At 39.9% G+C, this 21,987-nt stretch overlaps 1 protein-coding gene across 1 annotated transcript; it reads left to right on the top strand.

Moving 5' to 3' along the window:
• Positions 1–572: 572 nt before the first annotated feature.
• Positions 573–21,134, top strand: PRKAG1 (protein kinase AMP-activated non-catalytic subunit gamma 1). Its single transcript, XM_081937081.1, has 12 exons — positions 573–704; positions 6,666–6,714; positions 7,734–7,840; positions 9,019–9,100; positions 9,204–9,262; positions 10,434–10,479; positions 10,731–10,785; positions 15,244–15,370; positions 15,532–15,697; positions 17,323–17,360; positions 18,809–18,955; positions 19,821–21,134. The coding sequence occupies exons 1-12, from the start codon at positions 612–614 to the stop codon at positions 19,929–19,931; spliced, it is 1,080 nt and encodes a 359-aa protein (XP_081793207.1). The 5' UTR covers positions 573–611; the 3' UTR covers positions 19,932–21,134.
• The last annotated feature ends 853 nt before the right edge of the window (positions 21,135–21,987 follow it).

The raw sequence follows: 21,987 nt of genomic DNA, 5'->3' as shown, positions 1-21,987 counted from the left end.
GATAGCTTTTGGCACCCATTGAATAAAACCTAAAAGCATCATAGCATTTTAAGAAATGAAATGTGAAGCACCTATAGAAGCCAAGGCTGTACTCCTGTGCTCGTTGTTAGGACCCTGCTTAGTTAGTGAATCTTTTTAATAGGACAGCTCTAAAAGGCAGCCATACAAGCCCCCTTTCAATAACAATTTCGAATAAAAGCAAACAAACAAAACCAAGCATGCAAACTGCTCTTTAAAAAAATTCATTGTTCCTTATAGTTGCAGTAGTACTGAAATAAAAATGTTGTTGATGACCAAATTTTCTTGTGTGTGCATAGTTGGTAAGCTGTATTAAACAGAAAAAAAACCACCAACTATATAAATTCAATTTCTTTTCAAATCAGTTGGAAAAGAAATTGTGTTGACGCGCTTGTAGCCGTTGTTTTAATGCAAGTCTAATGAGCACTTGTCAGCCCCCCCTCGACTACGTGACGTTACACAGGCAGCAAAAATACCATCTTCCCACGACTCAACACATTCCTTCTTTTGCCTTGGGTCCAAGTTCCGCTCACGTGATCGCCTTTATTGGCGGAACTGAGGGCAGTTGGGCTTCAAGACGGAAGTCCAGCTGCATGCTGGGAGCGGCAACTGGGGGTTGTGGGTGGAAAGCTACCTCCCTTTCTCTGAGTTCGGCGCGGGGAGGCAGCAACACTGTAATGGAGGCGGTAAGTGAAAGAGGGTGGTGGAGCCTGGGGGAAGAGTTTCAGTTGCTCCGTGTACCGGATAGTGTTTCTTTTGTGAGTCTCTTCTTTCTTAATGAGAACAGGCGGTACCCCACTATAGTATGCGTTTTATAAGGGTTATTGGGGGTTGGGTCCAGATAGGTATTATAAATTTAGCATCTATAATAGTAAATATTTTGCTTTTGTACACTGTAGCGTTGGATAGAGCTAGCAGATTAGCCCAGATTTTTCTGTAAGCGTTGATTGCATTTGAATGGTGACCCGGTTTTTTACAGAGCCTTCTGAAGTGGAGTAGGATATATGTTTATATGTATGTTTGTAAGTAAGATGTAATATTTATGTTACTTAAGATGGTGGGCTAAGATTTAGGTTTGATTCTAATCCTGGCAGCTCACTTGAATTATTTGAGTTTTACTGTAATTAATGTCTCACAGTCAAACCTTGTATTTTGGGGGGATTTCGTGTGGAGCTCCTTGATGAAAGGTAGGATGTCAGTCTAATAAATTATTTGAATGACAGACTCCTTATTTTGGAAAAGTGATTACTGCCATAAAAAGATTTTGCCTTGCCTTGGTTGTCAGTTCTCAGCTGGAGTTTTGCAATGGTTTGATTTTTGAATTTCTTTGGGCAAATCTATTTTGAACAAGCTACAACATGACCTATATAAAAAAGCTGTATCTCTATGTGATCTCCAAAAAACATATTGCATAAAAGATATCATCTATCTATCTATCATCTATCTATCTATCTATCTATCTATCTATCTATCTATCTATCTATCTATCTATCTATCTATCTATCTATCTATCTATCATCTATCTGCACATATATTTTTGATTATATAGCCATGACCTTAAGTGATAAAAAACTCTTTTGCATATTATACATAATTATTAGAAAATATAGTACTGAAGTCAAAGTTATCCCATCCCCTTAAAACTGTCACAGATGGGACAAATTTATAACTTAAGCTAAACTTGTATGTTTTTCTCTGTTCATTCTGAGGCAGGTGATCAAGTTGTTTTGTTATTTGACATTGTCTTGCCATGCTAATGGCATAAAGAATGTATCCTACCTTAAAAAAAGAGCAAATCTTGATCACATTAGGAGGCCATGCTTTTATCTGTAAAGATACATTGCAATCTCTTACAAAAGTATTTTACCCACTTTAATTAAATTTTAATTTAAGCATCAAGCAAAGCACGCTAGAACTCAGTCTTATAAAATGAAACTATTTATTGTAAATTAAAAAAAAAAACCAAACAAATTTAAATCCTTATTTTTAATAGAAAGGATAAACTTCAGATTGCAAAAATCTTGCTTTTATTTTTGAGACTGACCCTTTTTGTGTTCCATAATTAATGTTTATGAATGTGTGCTGTTTATAGTAGACTGACTAACACTAATATGGCATTGCAAATATTAATGGGAGAGATTGATACTGGAAGAGATGGTGCCATTATATAAAAGAATTGTATGGAAAGATCATAATGTGGTCATAGAACTACAGCCAGACATTTTAGAGTCCTAGGAAATTTTTTTAAGAACAACACTGCATGTGCAAACTACCAGCCTGTTAATGAAGTACCAGAAGAATTGTTTAAAATGTTACAAGATGCTATGTGTGGTTTTGTAAGCCTGCATAGAAAATGCAAAGGACTGAAAAAGATTGCTTTTATACTAATCTATAATAAGGACATTACTTTAATCTCAAAAAAGGGTTGTGTTAAAAAATGCTCAAACTATTGAACATTTGCACTTCTTTTGCTTGTTCCTAAAAATAATCCTCAAGATTTTGCAATCCAAATTTCAACAATACATGGGATGAAAATTACCAGACTATTCGTTGGTTTCAGAAGAGGCAGAAGAAGATCCTATTGCTAATACTCAACTGACAATAGAAAGGGCAAGGAAGTTTCAAAAGGATGTCTATTTCTGCTTCATTGATTGCGCAAAGGCTTTTGACTGCATAGACCACAATACATTGTGATAACTCTTAAAAACATGAAAGGCCATTTCATCAACTCATAATTTGTGTGATGACCATGTAGCAGCAATTGGAATGGAATAAGGAGCAACCAAATGTTTCAAAATTGAGAAAGCAGTGAGATTAAGTTTTATACTGTTAGCTTATTTATTTATTTTATACGTAGAGTATATCATGAGAAAAAATAGACATTGATGTTAAAATTGCTTGAAGAAATATTAACATTAGATATCTTGATGGTACCATGATGATTAGGAGCAAGGAAAACTTAAGGAATCTCTTGTTGAAATTAAAAGAAATACAAAAGCCAGCCTTTGTATGTGTGTATATGACAACTTAATTATATCAATAGGCAATGCCAATCCAGCACAAATAGTGGGAGAAGTTGAAGTGATAACAGACAATGCCATCCTCTAGGTTAGTGGGCATCCCAGGAGATCATGATGTGCAGTTTGATTGTCCCCATGTTAAACCAAAAGTAATAAACCACATCATAGTGTGGTACTATCAGTATTCAGTTTATGACTTTAAGTCAGTCATGTCTAACGGGTAGCAGTTTCTAGAAGACTAGCTGAGATGCAATTAAAATATTGTAATTGGGAAAAGAAGTGAGCTTGCATGCTGGTTTGAGGCTAATCCAGCATTCCCCACTATATAGATATGTTGGAAATGTAATTCTAACATATCTGGTGGGTCCCAGGTTGAAGGAAGCTGAAATTAATTGTGTTAGAATTAAAAGGTACTTGCTTATTTTTTCCCCTCCCTAGTTTTTCCCCACAGTTGCAGCCTCCACTTTTTTCAGATCTACAATCATAAAATTAAAAGAAAAAAGATACACAGTAATTCAAAGGGATGCAGTGGCTTAGTGGCTAAGACGCTGAGCTTGTCGATCAGAAAATTCAGCGGTTCGAATCCCTAGCGCTTCGTAACGGGATGAGCTCCCGTTACTTATCCCAGCTTCTACCAACCTAGCAGTCTGAAAGCATATTAAAAAATGCAAGTTGGGATGTATTGGGATGGGAAGGAAACAGCGTTCCATATGTCTTTGGTGTTTAGTCATGCCGGCCACATGACCACGGAGAACATCTTCGGACAACACTGGCTCTTCAGCTTTGAAACGGAGATGAGCACCGCACCCTAGAGTCAGGAACGACTAGCTAGCACATATGTGCGAGGGGAGCCTTTACTTTTACCTTACACAGTAATTCATTTTGGAACTTACATCTGCGTTTAGCACACATAGGGATGTAGAGCTCCAATATCCTCAGGTTTTCAGTTTTGAGTCCTAAAATGAGATCAGTTTATAGATATCTATTTACAAAATATATGATAATTTATCTTATTACCTGGAAAACTTTCTTGGTTTTTTTTACATGGGATACTGTAGGTAAAAACTGATTTTACAGCTCTGCAATGCAAAAAAGTATGGCCCGTGCCTACCCTAGCCTACAACAATTTGAGTTGTGTTTGGATTCCACAATGCTTTTGATTTGACTACTTAGATTAACCTTTTCTCCTTCTGCTCTACATAATCATCCTGTCCAGTACACTGAAGCCACATTTTAATGGACTGATGGGGGGAAGGCATATCTGTTATAGAAAGGGATATTTGTTAAAGCTATCCCATAACAAATAAAAACATTGCGTAACAAATACTTTGGCCACCTAATGAGAAGGAAGGACTCACTGGAGAAGAGCCTAATGCTGGGAAAGATGGAATGGAAAATAAGAATGGGATGACAGAGAATGAGGTGGCTGGATGGAGTCATGGAAGCAGTCAGCGTGAGCTTGAATGGACTCCAGAGGTGGTAGAGGACAGGAAGGCCTGGAGGAACGTAGTCCATGGGGTTGCGATGGGTTGGACAGGAGTTTGCAACTAACAAGAAGAAGAAGCTGTTGAGCCCTAAACACCCATGTACATTTGAAAACCTTACTGATAGTTGTCGGTAAGGTTTTGCTGCATTGAGTTTCAGTGATGCTTGAAGAAGTATCAGTATCAGTTTGAAGAAAAGGATTTTCTAATTTTTAAGTGAGCCTTGCAAATGTGTCACTTGATATTATTTCCTAATATTGAGTGACGAGGAAAAAAACAAGGAAATAATGGCGATAAAGATGGATTTCAGGATGAGATAATTCTATCTCATAACCTGTTAAGAGTTGTCATTTCTACTTCCACATCCTCATTCTTCTAATTTCCCTTCTCACAAGCTATAAGCTCTTGGTCTGTCTCATTCTCTGTCATCAAGAATTGCTTTTATCTTCTAATCGCTACAAGATATTATCCTCTGGTGCTAACTCTTCACCAGCTTTATGATTTGGTGGTAATCGCTGACTTTAAATCCTTCAAGCATCAAGGAGTATAACAATGATTCAATTATTTATATATACAGTATATTCTCTCTGCCCCCAGACAAAGCCCTCTGCAATCCCATTTGAGTCAAAAAAATAAAAGCTCACAATAAAGGAATTGCAACATACTGTAGTAATAAGTTGAGAACCCCAAAATTCCTCCTCCGTGTGCTGATACCCATTTATCTCCTTTACAATGGATTTCCCCAGCTCTGCTGTCCTTCCGAAGAGGTTATTTTTGCCTAACAATAGAAATAACCTAAGGCCATAAGGAGGACTTGCCTAGCTTACCCAAAGTAGCCAGCAAATCAGATCCCTAGAATCTCCTGCCTTTTAGACCTCAACATCTATAAACATATTTGTATTCCCATTGTTTGGGGAATCCCTCTTTCTTGTAAAGCAGACACCCAACAATTGTTGCAATAAATATGGTTCTTCTCAGTAGTGTGCCTTGTACTTCTGAATTTTTCACAACACAGATTTACTCTGTCATAGCTAAAATCTACTGAACTGAGATGCATTAAAATAAATCAAGAGTTTGCTATGCTGGCAGCTTTATCGTTTGGGAATATTCACAGCTGGACCTTGTCATTCTCCGGAAATGGCACAGATGCCATTAATTTGTGGGAAGAGAGTAATATTTTCTCTGGGAGACAGGAAATAAGAGAACATAGTTCTAGCTCCCCAATGTTGGAATGAACTTCTAGTATGAGACTCATCAGTGTTTACAAGAAAGTAAACATTGTTTTGTATTTTATCATAGTATTCCTGTGGAATAGATGGCTGAATAATAGTGGTGAGATAAGATTTATAGCTTTATGAGTATGTCCAGCTACATGGCACCTCTTTTTCTTCTTCATCTGCTCAGTTTATTTTTCTGTTGGCATGTCTCCAGATGGGTTAGTATGAGAAGGAATGACATTCTAGATTAGCGGTCACCAACTGGTGGACCGCGAGAAAATTTTGATGGTCTGCAGAAAAATTATTTGCAAGTAGAGGCTGGCGAGTCAACCCTCGATGTGAGTGATATCGCGTTGGCCACGCCCACCCTGTCACATGACCACCTAGTCACACCCACCCAGCTGGTCATTAGGCAGATCATTTTAGTGGTCCGTGGGATTTAAAATTATAAGGTCTGAAAGGTTGGTGACCCCTGTTTTAGATATTTTGAATGAGAATTACATTGCGTAGATTGGATGTAAATTAGATTGTACTAGCTAACCAAGGTAATAGTTTATTTTTTAAAAGATGAAAGGTGCTCTTTTCTCAACAAAACAGGATTTATAAAAAATACTTAAGGAAATAGGTGATGCAATTCAGTTTTGACAAGGCAGTTTCCCCTCTGTGTTAGGAAGCAATTATCTTTTAATATACTAAAATCTCTATCAAAACAAATTAGGTTATTCCCAAACCTCTTCATATGCAAATAATTCAGATTTAATCAATTAATGAATCAAGAAATGTTTGCTAATAAGGTTTTTTAACTTGTTGGTGTTTCTAATCGCTATATATTACACTTCAAGGGACAATCGGCATTCAATGTTGCAGGAATTGTATCCCAAGACATTGCATCTTCTTGATTTCTATCTTTCTTTATTTTTTTTTAGGGTGCAGTACCCGAGAGTGGGTTGGAGAAAAAACTGTCTGTATCTGAAGGTGAGTCAAGCACAAAGACTGATTTATGGCAGATTTTGCTTACTTTGGATTCCTGGGTGGAATTTATTGCAAACATTTATTCTATCCACCCCCCTTAACACAACAACAAGATTACAGAAATAAATAAAGGCAGTCATTTAAACAAAAATTTAAAACAAGAAGTGTTAGGGTTACTTTCTTGTAGAAATTTGTCAAGTAAATTGGTGGATTCTGAGCTTGGAGATCCACTTTCTGTTGTAACAGACTCTTATCTTTTGTAAAGTTTTGTCTTAAGCTTGTCCATCAATTTCCAGAAGTAAACAAGATGGCCTGGGCATCTGAAGTCTCTCAACTTCTACCTTCATAAACTACCGTATTTTTTGCAGTATAAGACGCACCAAGATTTTGAAGAGGCAAATTAAAACAAAAGTTTTTGGGACTTCCGGAGGTGGCGTCACATTGGAGCAGTTACAGGGGATGACTCTCTGTTCCCCCTGTCTGATTTTCCATTCATTTTTGTCCTCCCCAGCCCCCAGGAGCACTCTGGGAACCTCCTAAAGGCTATGCATGGCCATTTTTGCAAAGAGGGTGGGGTTTTGGGAGGCCAAAAATGCTGTATTCGGTGTATAAGAGACACCCAGATTTTCACCCTCTTTTTTGAGGGATAAAGGTGCGTCTTATACTCCAAAATATGGTAATTTCTTTCTTATGGCCTTGAAGGCAATCTTGGAAATTGAAGGGGAAATTTCTGCTGGAAGTGAGAGGAGGGGAGAACTAAAGTTGCAACACTTGGAATGAAGCTTCAATTCTGTTTTTTTCTTCTTTCTGAAAGATATTAAATTTAATTGAACAAACAGCAGTGGGTTGTGCAAAGTGCTTAGATATGCTTGATAATATATTGGATTTTTAAAAAAGCATATAGGATGTGTAGAATATGGTTTTCTGATATATTTAAGCTTCTTAGGAGCATGGATTTTTTTCTGCTCTGATGTTATTTTGTTAAAGGATATCTTGTAACTCCCTTTGTCTTCCTCAAACAGATGACGATTCCAGCAGTGGCATCTACACATGCTTCATGAAGTCACATCGCTGTTATGACCTCATTCCAACAAGCTCCAAGCTTGTTGTATTTGATACATCTCTGCAGGTGGGTAAGCTACCTGGTTTGATGGGCAGAGCAGTAGCAGCTTTCTGTGAAGTTGGGATTCCTGGGTAAACCTTCATTTCCTTTAACTGAAGAAAAGTAAAATGGGGCTACCATCAGATAGAAGGGGATTCTCTGCCTTTGTGAGTAGGTAGAAAACTCTCTATAAAAGTGAATTGGAAAATTTTGTGAGGATTTGTATGCTGTGTACAGGCTCCAGGGTCATAGAACCTCTGGCATCTTGAGTGCAAAGTTGTGGATATAATTTATCAGCGGTTTGGGTCAAAAACGGCTAAGCTTGGCTTTTAAAAAGGTGATAAACCTCATCAAATTTAGTAATGGAATTTCAAATTTTGAAACTGATATATAAGGGTTTGGATCTAATTTTAGGCTGACTAGAACTGCTGACCTGGTTTGAAAATTATATTACTATGTTTTATTAAGCCATATTTTATTAAATCAGTCACAACCAGTTAAGTTCATAAGTCAAAACCCACTAAATAAGATTACATTCTAGCACAAAGTGTGAATTCAATCATATTATAATTAAGGGATAAGTTAGTTATGTTTGACTTCAACCATGGCTAAGTATGAATTTGATTCCAGTAAATATGATGCCTCATTTAGATACTAAAAACTACTAGGTGTTATTTAAATAAACCTACAAACATGCTTAGTATCTAAATGAGATAATAGATTCATTCATTTAATCTCTATTTTATAGATTAAAAATGCGGGTCTGATCCTGAGCCAGGATAATCTCAGGATCAGACCTGACCATCAGACCCCTCTCTAATCCCTTTAGCGAGGGATTTAGATAGTAGCCAAACAAATGCAAAATAAGATGCTTTTCACAGCAGTAGTAGTGCAGTCTTTTGTATGTGTTGTTTAACCTTTTCATAACTCTCAAAGTGAACACAAAAACATTGACAAAAGTACCCCTCTGAAATTCTTGAGAAATGTGAGATTCTTGTTCCCGATCCTCCTTCTAATTTGAGATTTCCCCATTCCATGCCTTCTAGACTGATAGATTATGACTTCCATAAATCTTCAAAATTGCCTAGCTTTAGGTTGAGTGATTTGGGCAATGAAACCCAAGACTTTGGAAGGACACTAGATTTGGGAAGTTACTGTAACTTTTTTCTCGGACATGTCACAGCCCATATTTGTGTGGATTCTAGGTAAAGAAAGCCTTCTTTGCTTTGGTGACCAATGGTGTGCGGGCGGCTCCACTCTGGGACAGCAAAAAGCAAAGCTTTGTGGGTAAGGGCCTCCTTGCTTCATCTTCCTATCATCTTCTTACCCTGACACCTGAGTCCCAATGCATGGGGTGACCTCTTCACATGTCTTTTCATCCCCTCAACAGGAATGCTGACGATCACAGACTTCATTAACATCCTTCATCGCTACTATAAATCGGCCCTGGTAAGTCCCCTTGGACTTCTGCCTTCATTAAAGGAGCTCTTGGTTGAACATGGTTCTTAACACAACTATGAAATTTTGCCCGTCCAAGTATTGCAAGAAGTTTATTTCTAATTTTCAGTTGTATAGGGAAAAAATTATATATATGTATGCATGCATGCATTTAGTCATGCTGGCCACATGACTACGGAGACGTCTTTGGACAGCGCTGCCTCTTCGGCTTTGAAATGGAGATGAGCACCGCCCCTTAGAGTCGGGGATGACTCTAGCACATATGTGCGAGGGGAACCTTTACCTTATCTAATGTAGAGAGATAATTTTATTTTGGAAGTGGTAGTTTATTAGTAGGGCTTCATTCAGCCGTGACAATACAAGGGTTTCTAAGGTAGGAAACAAGGAGAGTAAATAATGGGGTGGGGGTGGGAGGGATGGGGATCAACTACAGATAATCCTCATCTTACAGCAGTTAATTTAGTGACTGTTCAATCTTAGAACCTCACTAAAAAAGTGACTTGTGACCATTTTTCATACTTACTGATTCACATTTATGACGGTTGCAGTGTCCAGGGGTCATGCGATTCGCCTTTTGCGACCTTCTTTCAAGCAAAGTCGATGGGGAAACCAGATTCATTCAACAACCGTGTTACTAATTTAAGAACTGCAGTGATTCACTTCACAAATGTGGCAAGGAAAGTCATAAAGCGGGACAAAGCTCACTTAACACATTTCTCACTTAGCCACATACATTCTGGACTCCATTGTGGTTGTACGTTGAGGACTACCTGTATATGGAATACTGAGATACAATAGCCATGAGCACTCGTCTTCTTTCTCAGCCTCCCACAGTCCAAGATGCAGATCATTGGGGCCAAAATGCCTTTAGTTACGTGACAAGTATGCTAACGGGGAAATGAAACCTGGATTGGAGAGAAAACCCAGGAGAAGCTTATGGCTTGTCTTGCAATAATTGTTGAAGAGGGGCTGCTTTCACATCATTCTTTAGAGCCAAAGCCCTACTCAGTTGGAACATGTCTCTGATCCTGCCATGTTGGCATCTACCGTATGACATCTGGAGGATTCAATTCCATCCTCAGCAAGCTAGAGCACACACTGGCCAGCATAGATGGAGGTTATCCATTGCACCTAGCCCTAACACTGTTTCTTTTGTATCCAGGTGCAGATTTATGAGCTGGAAGAGCACAAGATTGAAACATGGCGAGGTAATGGCAGAAGGGTTATGATTATGGGGCAAAGAGGGTATGGGTTATTCTTGGTGAAGACCATTGGAAAAATGTCCTGGGTATTTCCAGATATTGGAAGCCCTTTTTTTCCTCCTAGGCATCTGATTGTACACTAGATTTGAGCCTTTGGGCTGTCACCAACAGGAGGACCAGCAAATCATCCAGGGTGTACTTGTATATTTTCTTTTCTTAAAGGGACACAGCTGAATGATCTTTCCTTTCTCTTGCAGAAGTCTATCTGCAGGACTCCTTCAAGCCATTGGTCTGCATTTCACCCGATGCCAGGTAGGAGACTCCACTCATATGGGATTGTCCGCTAATCTGCTTCTGCATTTTTGAAGTGCCACTAAAACGCTTCCTGCCATCTTCGCATCTGGTGTGCTTCTTTTTTTCTGGAGGCATTACCAGTTTAGTCAATCTTTCAGTCACTCTATGGATTATCTCCTCTCAACCCTGGATTAACTATTAAGGAAAATAGGCACAGGCTTAGGCCCCAGAGCGAAGGGTGACACCACAGAGTTTTCCCCCTAGTTATCATGCCCTTAATACTGTCCCTGTCGATTTACATTTTCAGCTCTTAATGTTTTGTCAATTAAGCAAAGGAAAGGCTAAGGGGCATCCTCAGCTGTCCTTCATCTGGTCCTGCCTCTTGAATTTTGGGCATCTTGTGCCAAGTTATTATGAGTATAGGTAGTCCTCATCTTACAACGACTCCTTTAGTGACAGTTCAAAGCTACAATGGCACTGAAAAAAGTGACTTATGGTCATTTTTCACACTTACGACTTTTGTAGCATCCTCATGATCATGTGAGATCATGCTTGGCAACTGGTTCATGCTTTTGACCGTTGCTCTGTCCTAGAGTCGTGTGATCACATTTTGCGACATTCTGACAAGCAAAAATCAATGGGGAAGCTAGATTCACTTAACCGTGTTACTAACTTATCAATTGCAGTGATTCACTTAACAACTGTGGCAAGAAAGGTCGTAAAATGAGGCAAAACTCACCTAACAAACAAACAACAGAAATTTTGGTCTCAATTGTGGTCGTAAGTCAAGGAGTACCTGTATTATCTCTTTTGACTCCTCTAAGCAGATCAGACCAGAAGTTCAGTCTTGCACCTCTTTATAAAAGAGTGGTGTTCGTTGCTGTCTTATATGCATGTACTGAGGATTGTGCATTCAGAGCTCTGTGGTTAATAGATATGCAAATCAGGTTTAGAATGTTGTATCTCAAAGATCTGGAGGGTTCCTTTGCCAGTTAAGATTCTATCTTACAAGAGGGAAAAGGAGAGGGAAAGGGAGGAGAGGAAGAGGAAAGAAGGCAGAAAGGGAGGGAGGGAGGGGGGGGAGAGAGAAAGAAAGAAAGAAAGAAAGAAAGAAAAAAAGAAAGAAAGAAAGAAAGAAAGAAAGAAAGAAAGAAAGAAAGAAAGAAAGAAGACTGCAGAAAATTACGAGGGAGAGAAGAAAGTGGGAGTTCTGGAAAATAACTAAATTAGGGATCCAATTCTTCCAAAAAATGACAAGTGCTACAAATCTAACGAAAAATGGCACGGGGAGGAAGCCAGCATCCCAGCCATCTCTAGCAGCTGCCAGCCCTTCGAACCAAAGATCTTCGGAGGATATGCTCCAGAGAGAAAGATCCAATTCAACTAAGGAGCTTCAGATGATATTACAGACTATGCAAGAGTCAATGGCTAAAAATCACGAAGAACTGAAAAAGGATATTAGAGAAATAAGAAATGATACTGGAGAACTAAAGGAGAGGATGCAGAAGATGAATGAATGAAGATGAATTTGAGAAGTTCCAGGAACAGATCAATAAACACAAACAAAGAATAAATGTAATAGAAGGAAGGTTGGAGAATGAAGAAAAAAAAGGGAGGAGCTGAGTTCTAGGCTGATCCAGGCAAACAAAGAACTTGAGTTAACGGTCCTCACGTTAGAATCGAAGAAAGCAGCCCAATTTCTACGGTTTCAGAATGTAAAGGAAGAAAAAGGCGAGGATTTACCAGGCGAGGATTTACCAGACATGATGGCAGACCTTATGGCAAAGGCTTTGGGAATAGGAAAGGATGAGATGGCAAGTGAGATCGATGAGACATATAGAATCCAGACAAACTATGCAAAAAAGAAAAATCTCCCAAGGGAAGTCCATGTAAAGTTCGTTAAAAAATCAATACGCGACGAGGTGCTGAATAGAACAAGAGACGATCCGATAATACACAATGACAATTAACATTCCTAAAACAGGTACCGAGGCGAATCAGAGAACTAAGAAGGCCCTATCAATTTTTAAATCTGTGCTGAATAAATACTAAATTAATTTCAGATGGCTGATGCCGGAGGGCATACTGGTAACTTGTAGAGATAGAAGATTCAGAATAAACACGGTGGAACAAGCAGAAGATTTCTACAATAATCTTGTTGGGCAGGAGGATGAGGAAGATGAAGGAGAACAGTTGGGAGCAAGGATGCAAGGACTCAGGGCATAGATAAGAAGAGAAAAGAAACTAGTGGAGACAAGAAAGGAAAAAGAAGTTGTTTTAGAGAAAAAAGGGGAAGAACCAAAAGAAGTGAGAGAGATAAGGGCAACAAGAAGCACATGACCTAAAAATATTTTGGTTATAATGTGGAATTGACTTTGGATACTTAATTAGAAACTAACAATGGCTACAGCGTATAAAGAAAATCTTTATACGATGTTCTACAGATGGCATCTCCCCCCAGCACGGCTCTCCAAAATGTTTAAAAATCTGGCCCCAAATTGTTGGAAGTGTAAAAAAACACCAGGCACTTTTTATCATATGTGGTGGATGTGCAATGAGGCAAAAGAATATTGGAAAATGATTCAATCATGGTTAGAACAAACGGTTGGAGACCAAATCTTGTTTAAACCAGAAATTTTTCTCCTAGGTATAATACCGGAGGAGTTTAAGAAAGATACACTTTATCTAATTATACATGTACTAACTGTGGCGCGCATAACTTATGCAAAATATTGGAAAAAAGAAAATACACCATCAGAGCTAGATATAGTCAGAAAAGTGTTGGCCTGTGAGGAAGCAGATAGGCTCACTCTTGAACTTAAAAATAAAGGGGAATGAGAATATTTTGCAGTCTGGAACAGATTTCATGATTGGTATAAGGCAAGGTGACAAGACTGGAACAAACTGTATATATTGTGATTGGACAGAAGGATAGACAATGTATTAAATAGGCTAATAGTCAATGGTTAAGACTACCTGTATATAATGTGAATGTATGGTCACTTTGACTTCGCGGTACTGCATTGTTTTAAATGTAAAAATAATAAAAATATATTTTAAAAAAGATTCTTACTTAGAAGGATTCAGGGGTGGCTGCTACGGGTTCACCTGGGTTTGGGAACCCATTAGCTAACATTATGGCCGGTTTGGAGAACCTCCCCCCCCTCCCAGGAGTCTCCACGCGGCCTGCTTTAGATGTGAGGTAAGTGCAGGGGCCCGTGTGGAGGCTCGGGGAGGGGGGGAAAACGGGCCTCCCGGATGTTCTGGAAGGCTGGAAATGGGCCCACTTCTGGCTTCTTGAGGGCTTCCAGAGCCTGGGGGAAGCAGTTTTCGCCCTCCCAGAGGCTCAAGGAAAGCCTCTGAAGCCTGGGGAAGGCGAAAATGGCCCCTCCGCTATGATGTAGGTGGCCGACTAGGCTACGCCCACCCAGCAATCAGGCAGAGAACCCGTTGCTGAAATTTTTGAAGCCCACCCTTGGAAATTGGGGAAATACAGTGGAATGGCACACTTACTTTAAGTGTTCTACTTAGTTACTGTTCTATAAATGCTTGCACTAATAGCTCGCTAACAGTAGCTATAAGTTACTCTACTTCTTCCTCACACATCTCCCTCTCTTCCTTCCACATATGCACTTCTAAGAATGTGAAGAGCTGCTGTGGTATTTAATGAATGCAATGGCCATGCAGCGTACTTCTATCTCTACTTATCATGGACCAGAAACCACAGCTATCTGCATTCACACCTTCACATTTGTTTGTTTTTTGCTTAACTTCTTTACTATTAAATCTTTTGAAAGATGAAATCATTTATTTCTAAGAAAAAAAAGTTAAAATTAGTAGATACACACACATCCAATATACTGGCAAACCTCTCGGGGCAGAGTAAGGCCTATCCAAGACCTCTTGCTGCTTGATGTAGAAGGGGAAATGACTCTTCCCGCTCTTTTTCTCCTTTCTGCTTAGTGTCCAACACCGAACAAGGTTTTTTGTTTTTGTTTCTGAGGTGTAAAATTTCATAATCACCTTTTCTTCTCCCAGGCAGCTGCTGCTGTCGTGGCACCACTGAAAAGGCCCTCTCTCTAATGGTTCTCTTCTTTGTTTCAAGGGGAAGGGATCTCATAAGTAATTTAAAACAGAAGATCTCTGTGCTGCTGATGGTATAGACAGATATCAGAGGGAGGAGGATTTCTATCTCTGGGTTGAAGTTTTTTCTTGAGCCTTGGAGGATGGTGGAATATAAATTAGAGCAGATCCCAGAAGCCACCTCTACCTGCATGAGATCTGATCTCCTCTCAGACCTGAGGACAGATCTAGGAATCCCAGCTGCATATCTTAGTTCCTCTTTCATGTCCGCTACCCATCCCCATCAGAGCTTTAGAAGCATCCTTTGTAAAGTTAAGGGGGGGTAAAGAAGACATCTGGGTGTCTTCTGTGGTTTTTGGTTTTGATATGCTCCTCCTTCTTCTCTTTGTAAAGCCTGTTTGATGCTGTGACTTCTTTGATTCAAAACAAGATCCACCGGCTACCTGTCATTGATCCTGAGTCAGGCAACACACTCTACATCCTGACACATAAGCGCATCCTCAAATTCCTCAAGCTGTTTGTGAGTACTCGGTGCAAGCCAGCTTGGCTTTTCCTCTTACGCATTGTTGAGAGTCCCCTTTCTGTGGACCATTGCTTTTTGTGTAGCTGTCAGATGCCATTTTACTTATGTCCTCAAAGCTTCAACGTGCTGTTAGAATTCTCCCTCTTGTGGTCCCGCAGATTGCCGAGTTCCCTAAGCCAGAATTCATGACCAAAACCCTAGAAGAGTTGAAGATTGGTACTTACGACAACATTGCAAAGGTGCAGACCAATACGCCTGTCTATGTTGCGCTGGGCATCTTTGTACAGCATCGGGTCTCTGCGTTACCTGTGGTAGATGAATCAGGTGAGCAGCAGCATTGTGGAATAGATGAAGGCATCTAAGGTGAACAGAGTTCAAATGCTTTTAGTTTTATTAGTGAAGGGTACTACAGGCAAATGGCAATTAATAAAGAACTCTCTGAAATAATACAATTCTGTAGGTCGGTGTCCCACAGATTCCCATTATCCGGGGCTTCGGGTGGTAAAATTCCCTATTATTATGATTATGATTAGCTTATAGGCCATATCAAAGCACAAGGTTCAAACACAGATCACCAATAAAATCCTATACAAACAATTTAAAACAAGAGTAGGGTAAATGCAATAGTCATAGGATAAGATACAGTATAATTTAATACGTAAATATGTAAAATAGAATAAAATGACATAAAATTATATTTCGGTGTCACCCCAATCAGTCCCACGTATTCAGATCTCAACTGAGCCATTTTGTTTAAGCACTGTGCTGTGTTAAATATTATTTTCAGGTTCTGGCTGCACATAAAGTAAATTGTTTTGATATGGGGATTCCAATGGATCATTTGTTTGGTATATAGACCAAGGTATCTGTCTCTCACCCTCTTATACAAGCAACAATGAAATAGGATGTGAGCCAGGTCTACCTCTGCCGCTCTGCAAATGCAGAGACGCTCATTGTAGGGTATCGAATGGATTCTGCCATATCTGACCATTGTGTCAAGCTGTTTGAATCTCGCTCATGTAAATATCTCCCTAAGATGTTTTGGCAGTTGTAACTTCAAATAGCTATCTACTTGAAAAGTACGTTTGTACTTGCTCAGCCTTTTCAAGTTACCCGCCTTACTAAGGATAGCTATATCATTTTGTGCTTGGTAAAATTCCCAACTAAATTTTGTAGAAGGCTGATATATTAGTAATGCATTTTCTTGTTGACTGCCCTAGATAGGAAATTAGGAGGGTATTCTTACCCCTATGTAGTAAACACATATTCTTTTTCCTTTGAATATAGGTTGGTTGATTTATGAGACTCTGTAACCCATTGATTTAGTATAGCAGTGGCCCCAAACCTTTTGGGCACCAGGGAATGATTCCGTGGAGAAATGTTTTTCCGTAGAACGGAGGGGATGTGGTTTCGCATGTGCTGCTTGCATTCCGCAGATGGGGTTTTGCTTGCTTGCGCAGCCCGGTTTCTGGCATGCCATGGCCTGGTGCCAGTGCACAGACCCGGGGGGGAAGGGGAACCCCTATAGTTAAATACTCAGTTTCAAATATATCCATTTTCTGTTTTGTTCTGTGCATGAGGCAAGGCGATGAGCTCACTTATGTCTGCATTGTAGCAGGAAGTTTTTTTTCAATTTCTTCCAACTTAGCAATAGCAATAGCACTTAGACTTATATACCGCTTCATAGTGCTTTTTACAGCCCTCTCTAAGCGGTTTACAGAGTCAGCCTATTGCCCCCAACAATCTGGGTCCTCTTTTTACCCACCTCGGAAGGATGGAAGGCTGAGTCAGCCTTGAGTCGCTGAGAACTGCAGCTAGCAGTCAGCTGAAATAGCCTGCAGTACTGTACTCTTAACCACTGCGCCAACTCGGCTCTATAGTACGTTTTTCCTGATCTTAGCTGGAAAGCTATACAAAATACTGAACTTCGGTTTTTCTCTGTTTTTCAGGCCGGGTTGTGGATATTTACTCCAAGTTTGATGTTATTGTGAGTATTTCTGGCAAAAATTGCTTACAACATTATGTGCTGTTTTGGCTTACCTGCTTCTCTTATTTTTAAAAAATCCTTCTTAGCTTATCGAACACAATCTTAAATTATCTTAAATCCAGTTTGAAAGCTAAGTTGAGAAATTTAATTCATTTTCTACCCTCGGCAGCAGACAGATATTTATATACACATTTATATTTTTGATGGCCTAAAAAAATGTTGGAGATTTAATATTGAAAAAAATCCATGTCTTTGAGCGGAAGCTGGCATAAATATTGGGTATAGAAGCGATCGCCCTATGGAACTGCCCTGGTTTAATGTCCTGGAGTCCAAAAGATCAGAGAACCTTAGTTATATAAATAGACCTCACTTACTGAATGCCTCGTGCAGCAACTGTTCAAAGTTATAACCGTGCTGAAAAAATTAATTTTGAGACCAAGACATAATTTTATGACCTTCACATCATCTGTCCTTTACTCATGTGTTTATTATTACAGTACATATACATAGTATATGTCCTTTGCTCAGCCCTATTACCCCCCACCCCCGTGCAGAGCAGAGAGATTGATTACGCAATCAATTAAGAAATTAGGCAATTTCTTCTATGCTTGACCTATTTTTTTTCTTCCTTCCCCTCAGAGAAGAGAGATTAGAGAGGAAGGGATTACAAGAGAATAACGAGGCACACAATGAACACATCAAAAGGAAGCAGTTGGTGCTGCTGCATTCCCATTGTATCCCTGCTTACTCTTTTTTTAATCCCTCTCCAATGAATGCAATTACAAGCACTAATTTCCTTCTTGCTAATTATTGCAGTGCCGGAATGAACAATCTGGGGAGTGGGGAAAAGAAAGGGTGAATTAAAATCATAAATGCAGTAGCAATCATGTGACTCTTCCATATGAAATTTCACACAATTTCCCAATTATGGTAGCTAAATGAGGGTTATCCATAAGTGGCTTTCTATCCTATCCGATACATCCAACTGGTGAAATTTGATTGCAGCTGGAACCAGAAGGAAAATGAGAGAGGATTTAATACTGGCGTCCTCTCCATTTAATTTGTAGCATACAGCTTGGAACATTTGAGATTTGGTATAATGCTTATAGTTCTGTGCCTCTGTGTTTCTACCCCTGGAGTAAATTCTTAAATTTCACTAGGACATGACCCAATCCTCTAAGTTGTGGTAGTTGCAAATATTGGCTGATAATCGATTGCATGTTATTCATAATGATGGCAATATTTGCTGTGACAGGTGAGAAATGGTATTAATTCTTTGTAATAAAAACATTACTGGGTTTAAGCAGCTTCTGTTTGTAGACAGTGGGCACACTTGTTCGATTCAAACTCATCAAAGCTGGTGTGTGGAGAGATGAAATCATATTGGGAGTCAGTGAAAGCCATCTGTGCCACCAGATCTTTTCATCGTCTTATCTCTCTATCACTAGAATCTGGCGGCAGAGAAAACCTACAATAATCTGGATGTGACAGTGACCAAGGCATTGAAGCATCGCTCACAGTACTTTGAGGGTGTGCTCAAATGTTACAAACATGAGACTTTGGAGACAATAATCAACAGATTAGTAGAGGCCGAGGTAAGCCCAGTTCTGTCATTTGGCTAAATTCAACAAAGGAAAGGGATGTTCTTGTAGCAAGATGGAGCCAGAGATGCTCATAAAATACAGTACTTTCAGCTATTATGAAGGTTAGTCTCTGCGTTGCTTTACTCTCTCTAATCGAGATTAAAACTGTGAAGTAGTCCACTAAGTTTGTATTTGGTTATGTGACTACGGCATAATACCATAGTCATAGAAGGGGACTCTTCATTTCCACACAAAAACTTGGGAAGCTTTTGAATCACCCAAGAAAGAAGGTTGGGAAAAACTTGGGGTCAGACATTATTGTGGTGCCAGGTTTCCTTTAAATTCTAGGGTCTAGACCTGTGGTGGAAATCACAGAGAAGTGGCACACAGAGCCATCCCTTGCGGGATGTGTGGCCTCGTTGGCTCCTCTTCCATGTTTCTGTGCCCGCATGTGCGCCAGCCAGTCACCCTTTGCGCATGTGGGAGCGCCAAAACTCAGATGAGCAGCATTCTGTCATGCATGCGCACACTGGTACCTCAATTTCCGAGTTTCTGGCATGTGCTTGTGTGATGGCCAGCTATTTATTGGGCATGTGTATGTGCCGGAAACAGGAAGTTTGAGTGCCGGCATGCGCATCCGCGACGGAACGCTGCTTTTTTGGGGTTTGGCACTCCTGCACATGTTAAGGCCAGTGAGATTGCATGTTCCAGGTGGGATGGTTTTGCATGTCATTTCCAGCACGCAGGTCAGCATGTGGTGATGTAAAAGGTTAGCCTTCACTGGTCTAGACAATTGTATCAGGCTATCATCCTGGGGTGACCACCAAATTCTCAGTTGTGTAAAATAGGCCCTCACAAAACCTTCTGTAACCAACAGGTTCATCGGCTGGTTGTGGTAGATGAAAACGACGTGGTGAAGGGCATCATCTCCCTCTCTGATATCCTGCAAGCGCTAATGCTGCCGGGGGGTCAGCAGCAAGAGGGTTGAATCAACTGATTTGGACCTGAAATATGGCACAGCTGTCCTTCCTTCATCACTCTTTTGGCCCAACAGCTGCAGCGTAAAGGAGGCCACACAGTCCACTTACAAGCCAATCTTCACGGAGCTCGTTGTCATGGCTTCTCCCTCTTCAAATCTTGGTTTCCTGAATCTTCAAGGCCTACTGCTCCTTTGATTTAGAAACACTGATTTTGTACTCAGGATGTAGTCTCAGTTGGATAACACTTGGCCATTTTGAGATGGGAAGAGCATGTGTCAGATATCCTGGGGGAGTGTGACATAACCAGGTGTGGGCACAAGCTCAGAACTAAAAAAATCCAGAATATAGATCTTTGGGGAATCTTGTTCTGAGTTTAAGTTAAAGCAGAAGTGCAGTACGTGATAGTTCTTCCATGTATTGGTTTGCACATCCTTTGCATGTCATGTGCATCTTAAGAAATGTATGTAAATGAGTGAGAAACCCTATCCAAATATCACCTGCAATCTTTAATGACTTTCAATGACTTTCTCCCCTTCTCCCCTGATAGGCATCTTTATGCTAACCAGCTCCCATTGCTCATAGTGCCCTTCCTTGTAGCAGAGCTAATCTTTGTTTTGGCTGTTCCAAATGGAACCAATTTCATCACTGGAGCTAAAAATCCCTTTTGGGGCCAGGATGGTGCGATACTGTTTGGCTTCCTGCACTCTTTGAATTTGCTGATCTGTGCAGGGAGAGGCCTCATTTGTCTTCTCTTAATACTTCCCCGTGAAAGGACCAGAGCCAGAAATGATCCTGCCTGGAAACATTTTGATCTTGTTTGCAACACAACATTTATTTATTTTGTGAAATCCAGGACCTGTTTCTTCCTTACTAAAGTATGTCTTTCCCTATTGTAAAGATATTATTGCCTTGCCAAGAATGCTATCTCTTTTGCACATTCCTATATTGCTTTCCTCTCCGGGTAAATTGTACAATATATATTTTTGTAAAGTTGTATTCCCTATCTCCATTCTTCTGTCTGCACTTTTACTTTTAAGGAGAAAGCTTTCAAGAGTTCTTTGTGTCACCTTAAGGGGGATTTGGGAATATGTTTGGTAATTATTTCCAAATCCATGGACAGGAGTTAACCTTAACCCTGAAAAGCCTTTCTTTTATTATTTACTACATTTTTGAGAGTCTGTACTGAATAAAAGATCAATCTGAAATTTTAACCTGCATTTCCTGAATAATGAATGGATCCTGGCAAGCAGTGTAGAAAGGAGAATTATTCTGAACTCAAAGACCCACATTAGCCTTCCTGTCGGCTTGTTTCATGAATGTTATTTCAGAACATCATTTGGTCTGGGTTGGTATGTTTTCTCCATAATATCACTTTCCAAATTTTAATTTTGAGGCGTTGAAATTGGATGCTTCTCCCTTTCTGACATATTTGCTGCTCCAGGTACCTATATAATGTATACTGTATCTCTGCAGCTATGCATATAAGAACATCATATAATCTTTACGTCTGTATTCAAGAGTTTGATTTTTTGCATCTTTAACATCAGTATTTCTCAAGAAATGTTTAGTTAATCAGCTCAGCAGCACACCAAGTCTAATGACACATTTCTTCAGATGGCAGCTTTTCTGCTGTTACTTCACTTCTACTATGATTACTGAGTGTTTCATATACATTTGCATTTTTGCACCACACACACACACACACAAATAAGGCATCCTGAAAGCAAGACCTAGCATGTTTTTACACATGTGCCTAATATAAAGCCTACCCCCAAAATAAGCCCTACTTAAGTGCCTGCACAGCCAGTCAGCTGCCCATTCCAACTGGTTGTTCACAGTGCCGCTGACACAAGGTGAGGCGAGGGAGGTGATGGAGCTGCCCCATGTGCCCCACACTGATTTATCTCAGGGCTCCCGCAGGCCAGGCCATCCACGCCCCGACAACTGCCTCACAGTGGCAACACTGGCAGCCACGTGCAGCAGGAGCCCATGTGGCCATCAGCTCACTTCTGCTTGCTTGTGGCTGTAACAGAGCAGAAGACCAAGGGATGCACTGGTGCTGTG

This window comes from Natrix helvetica (assembly GCF_964273705.1).
Source record: "Natrix helvetica genome assembly, chromosome: 1".
Taxonomy (NCBI): domain Eukaryota; kingdom Metazoa; phylum Chordata; class Lepidosauria; order Squamata; family Natricidae; genus Natrix; species Natrix helvetica.
The sequence above is the reverse complement of the archived record's forward strand: the minus strand, read 5'-3'. Positions and strand labels throughout refer to the sequence as shown.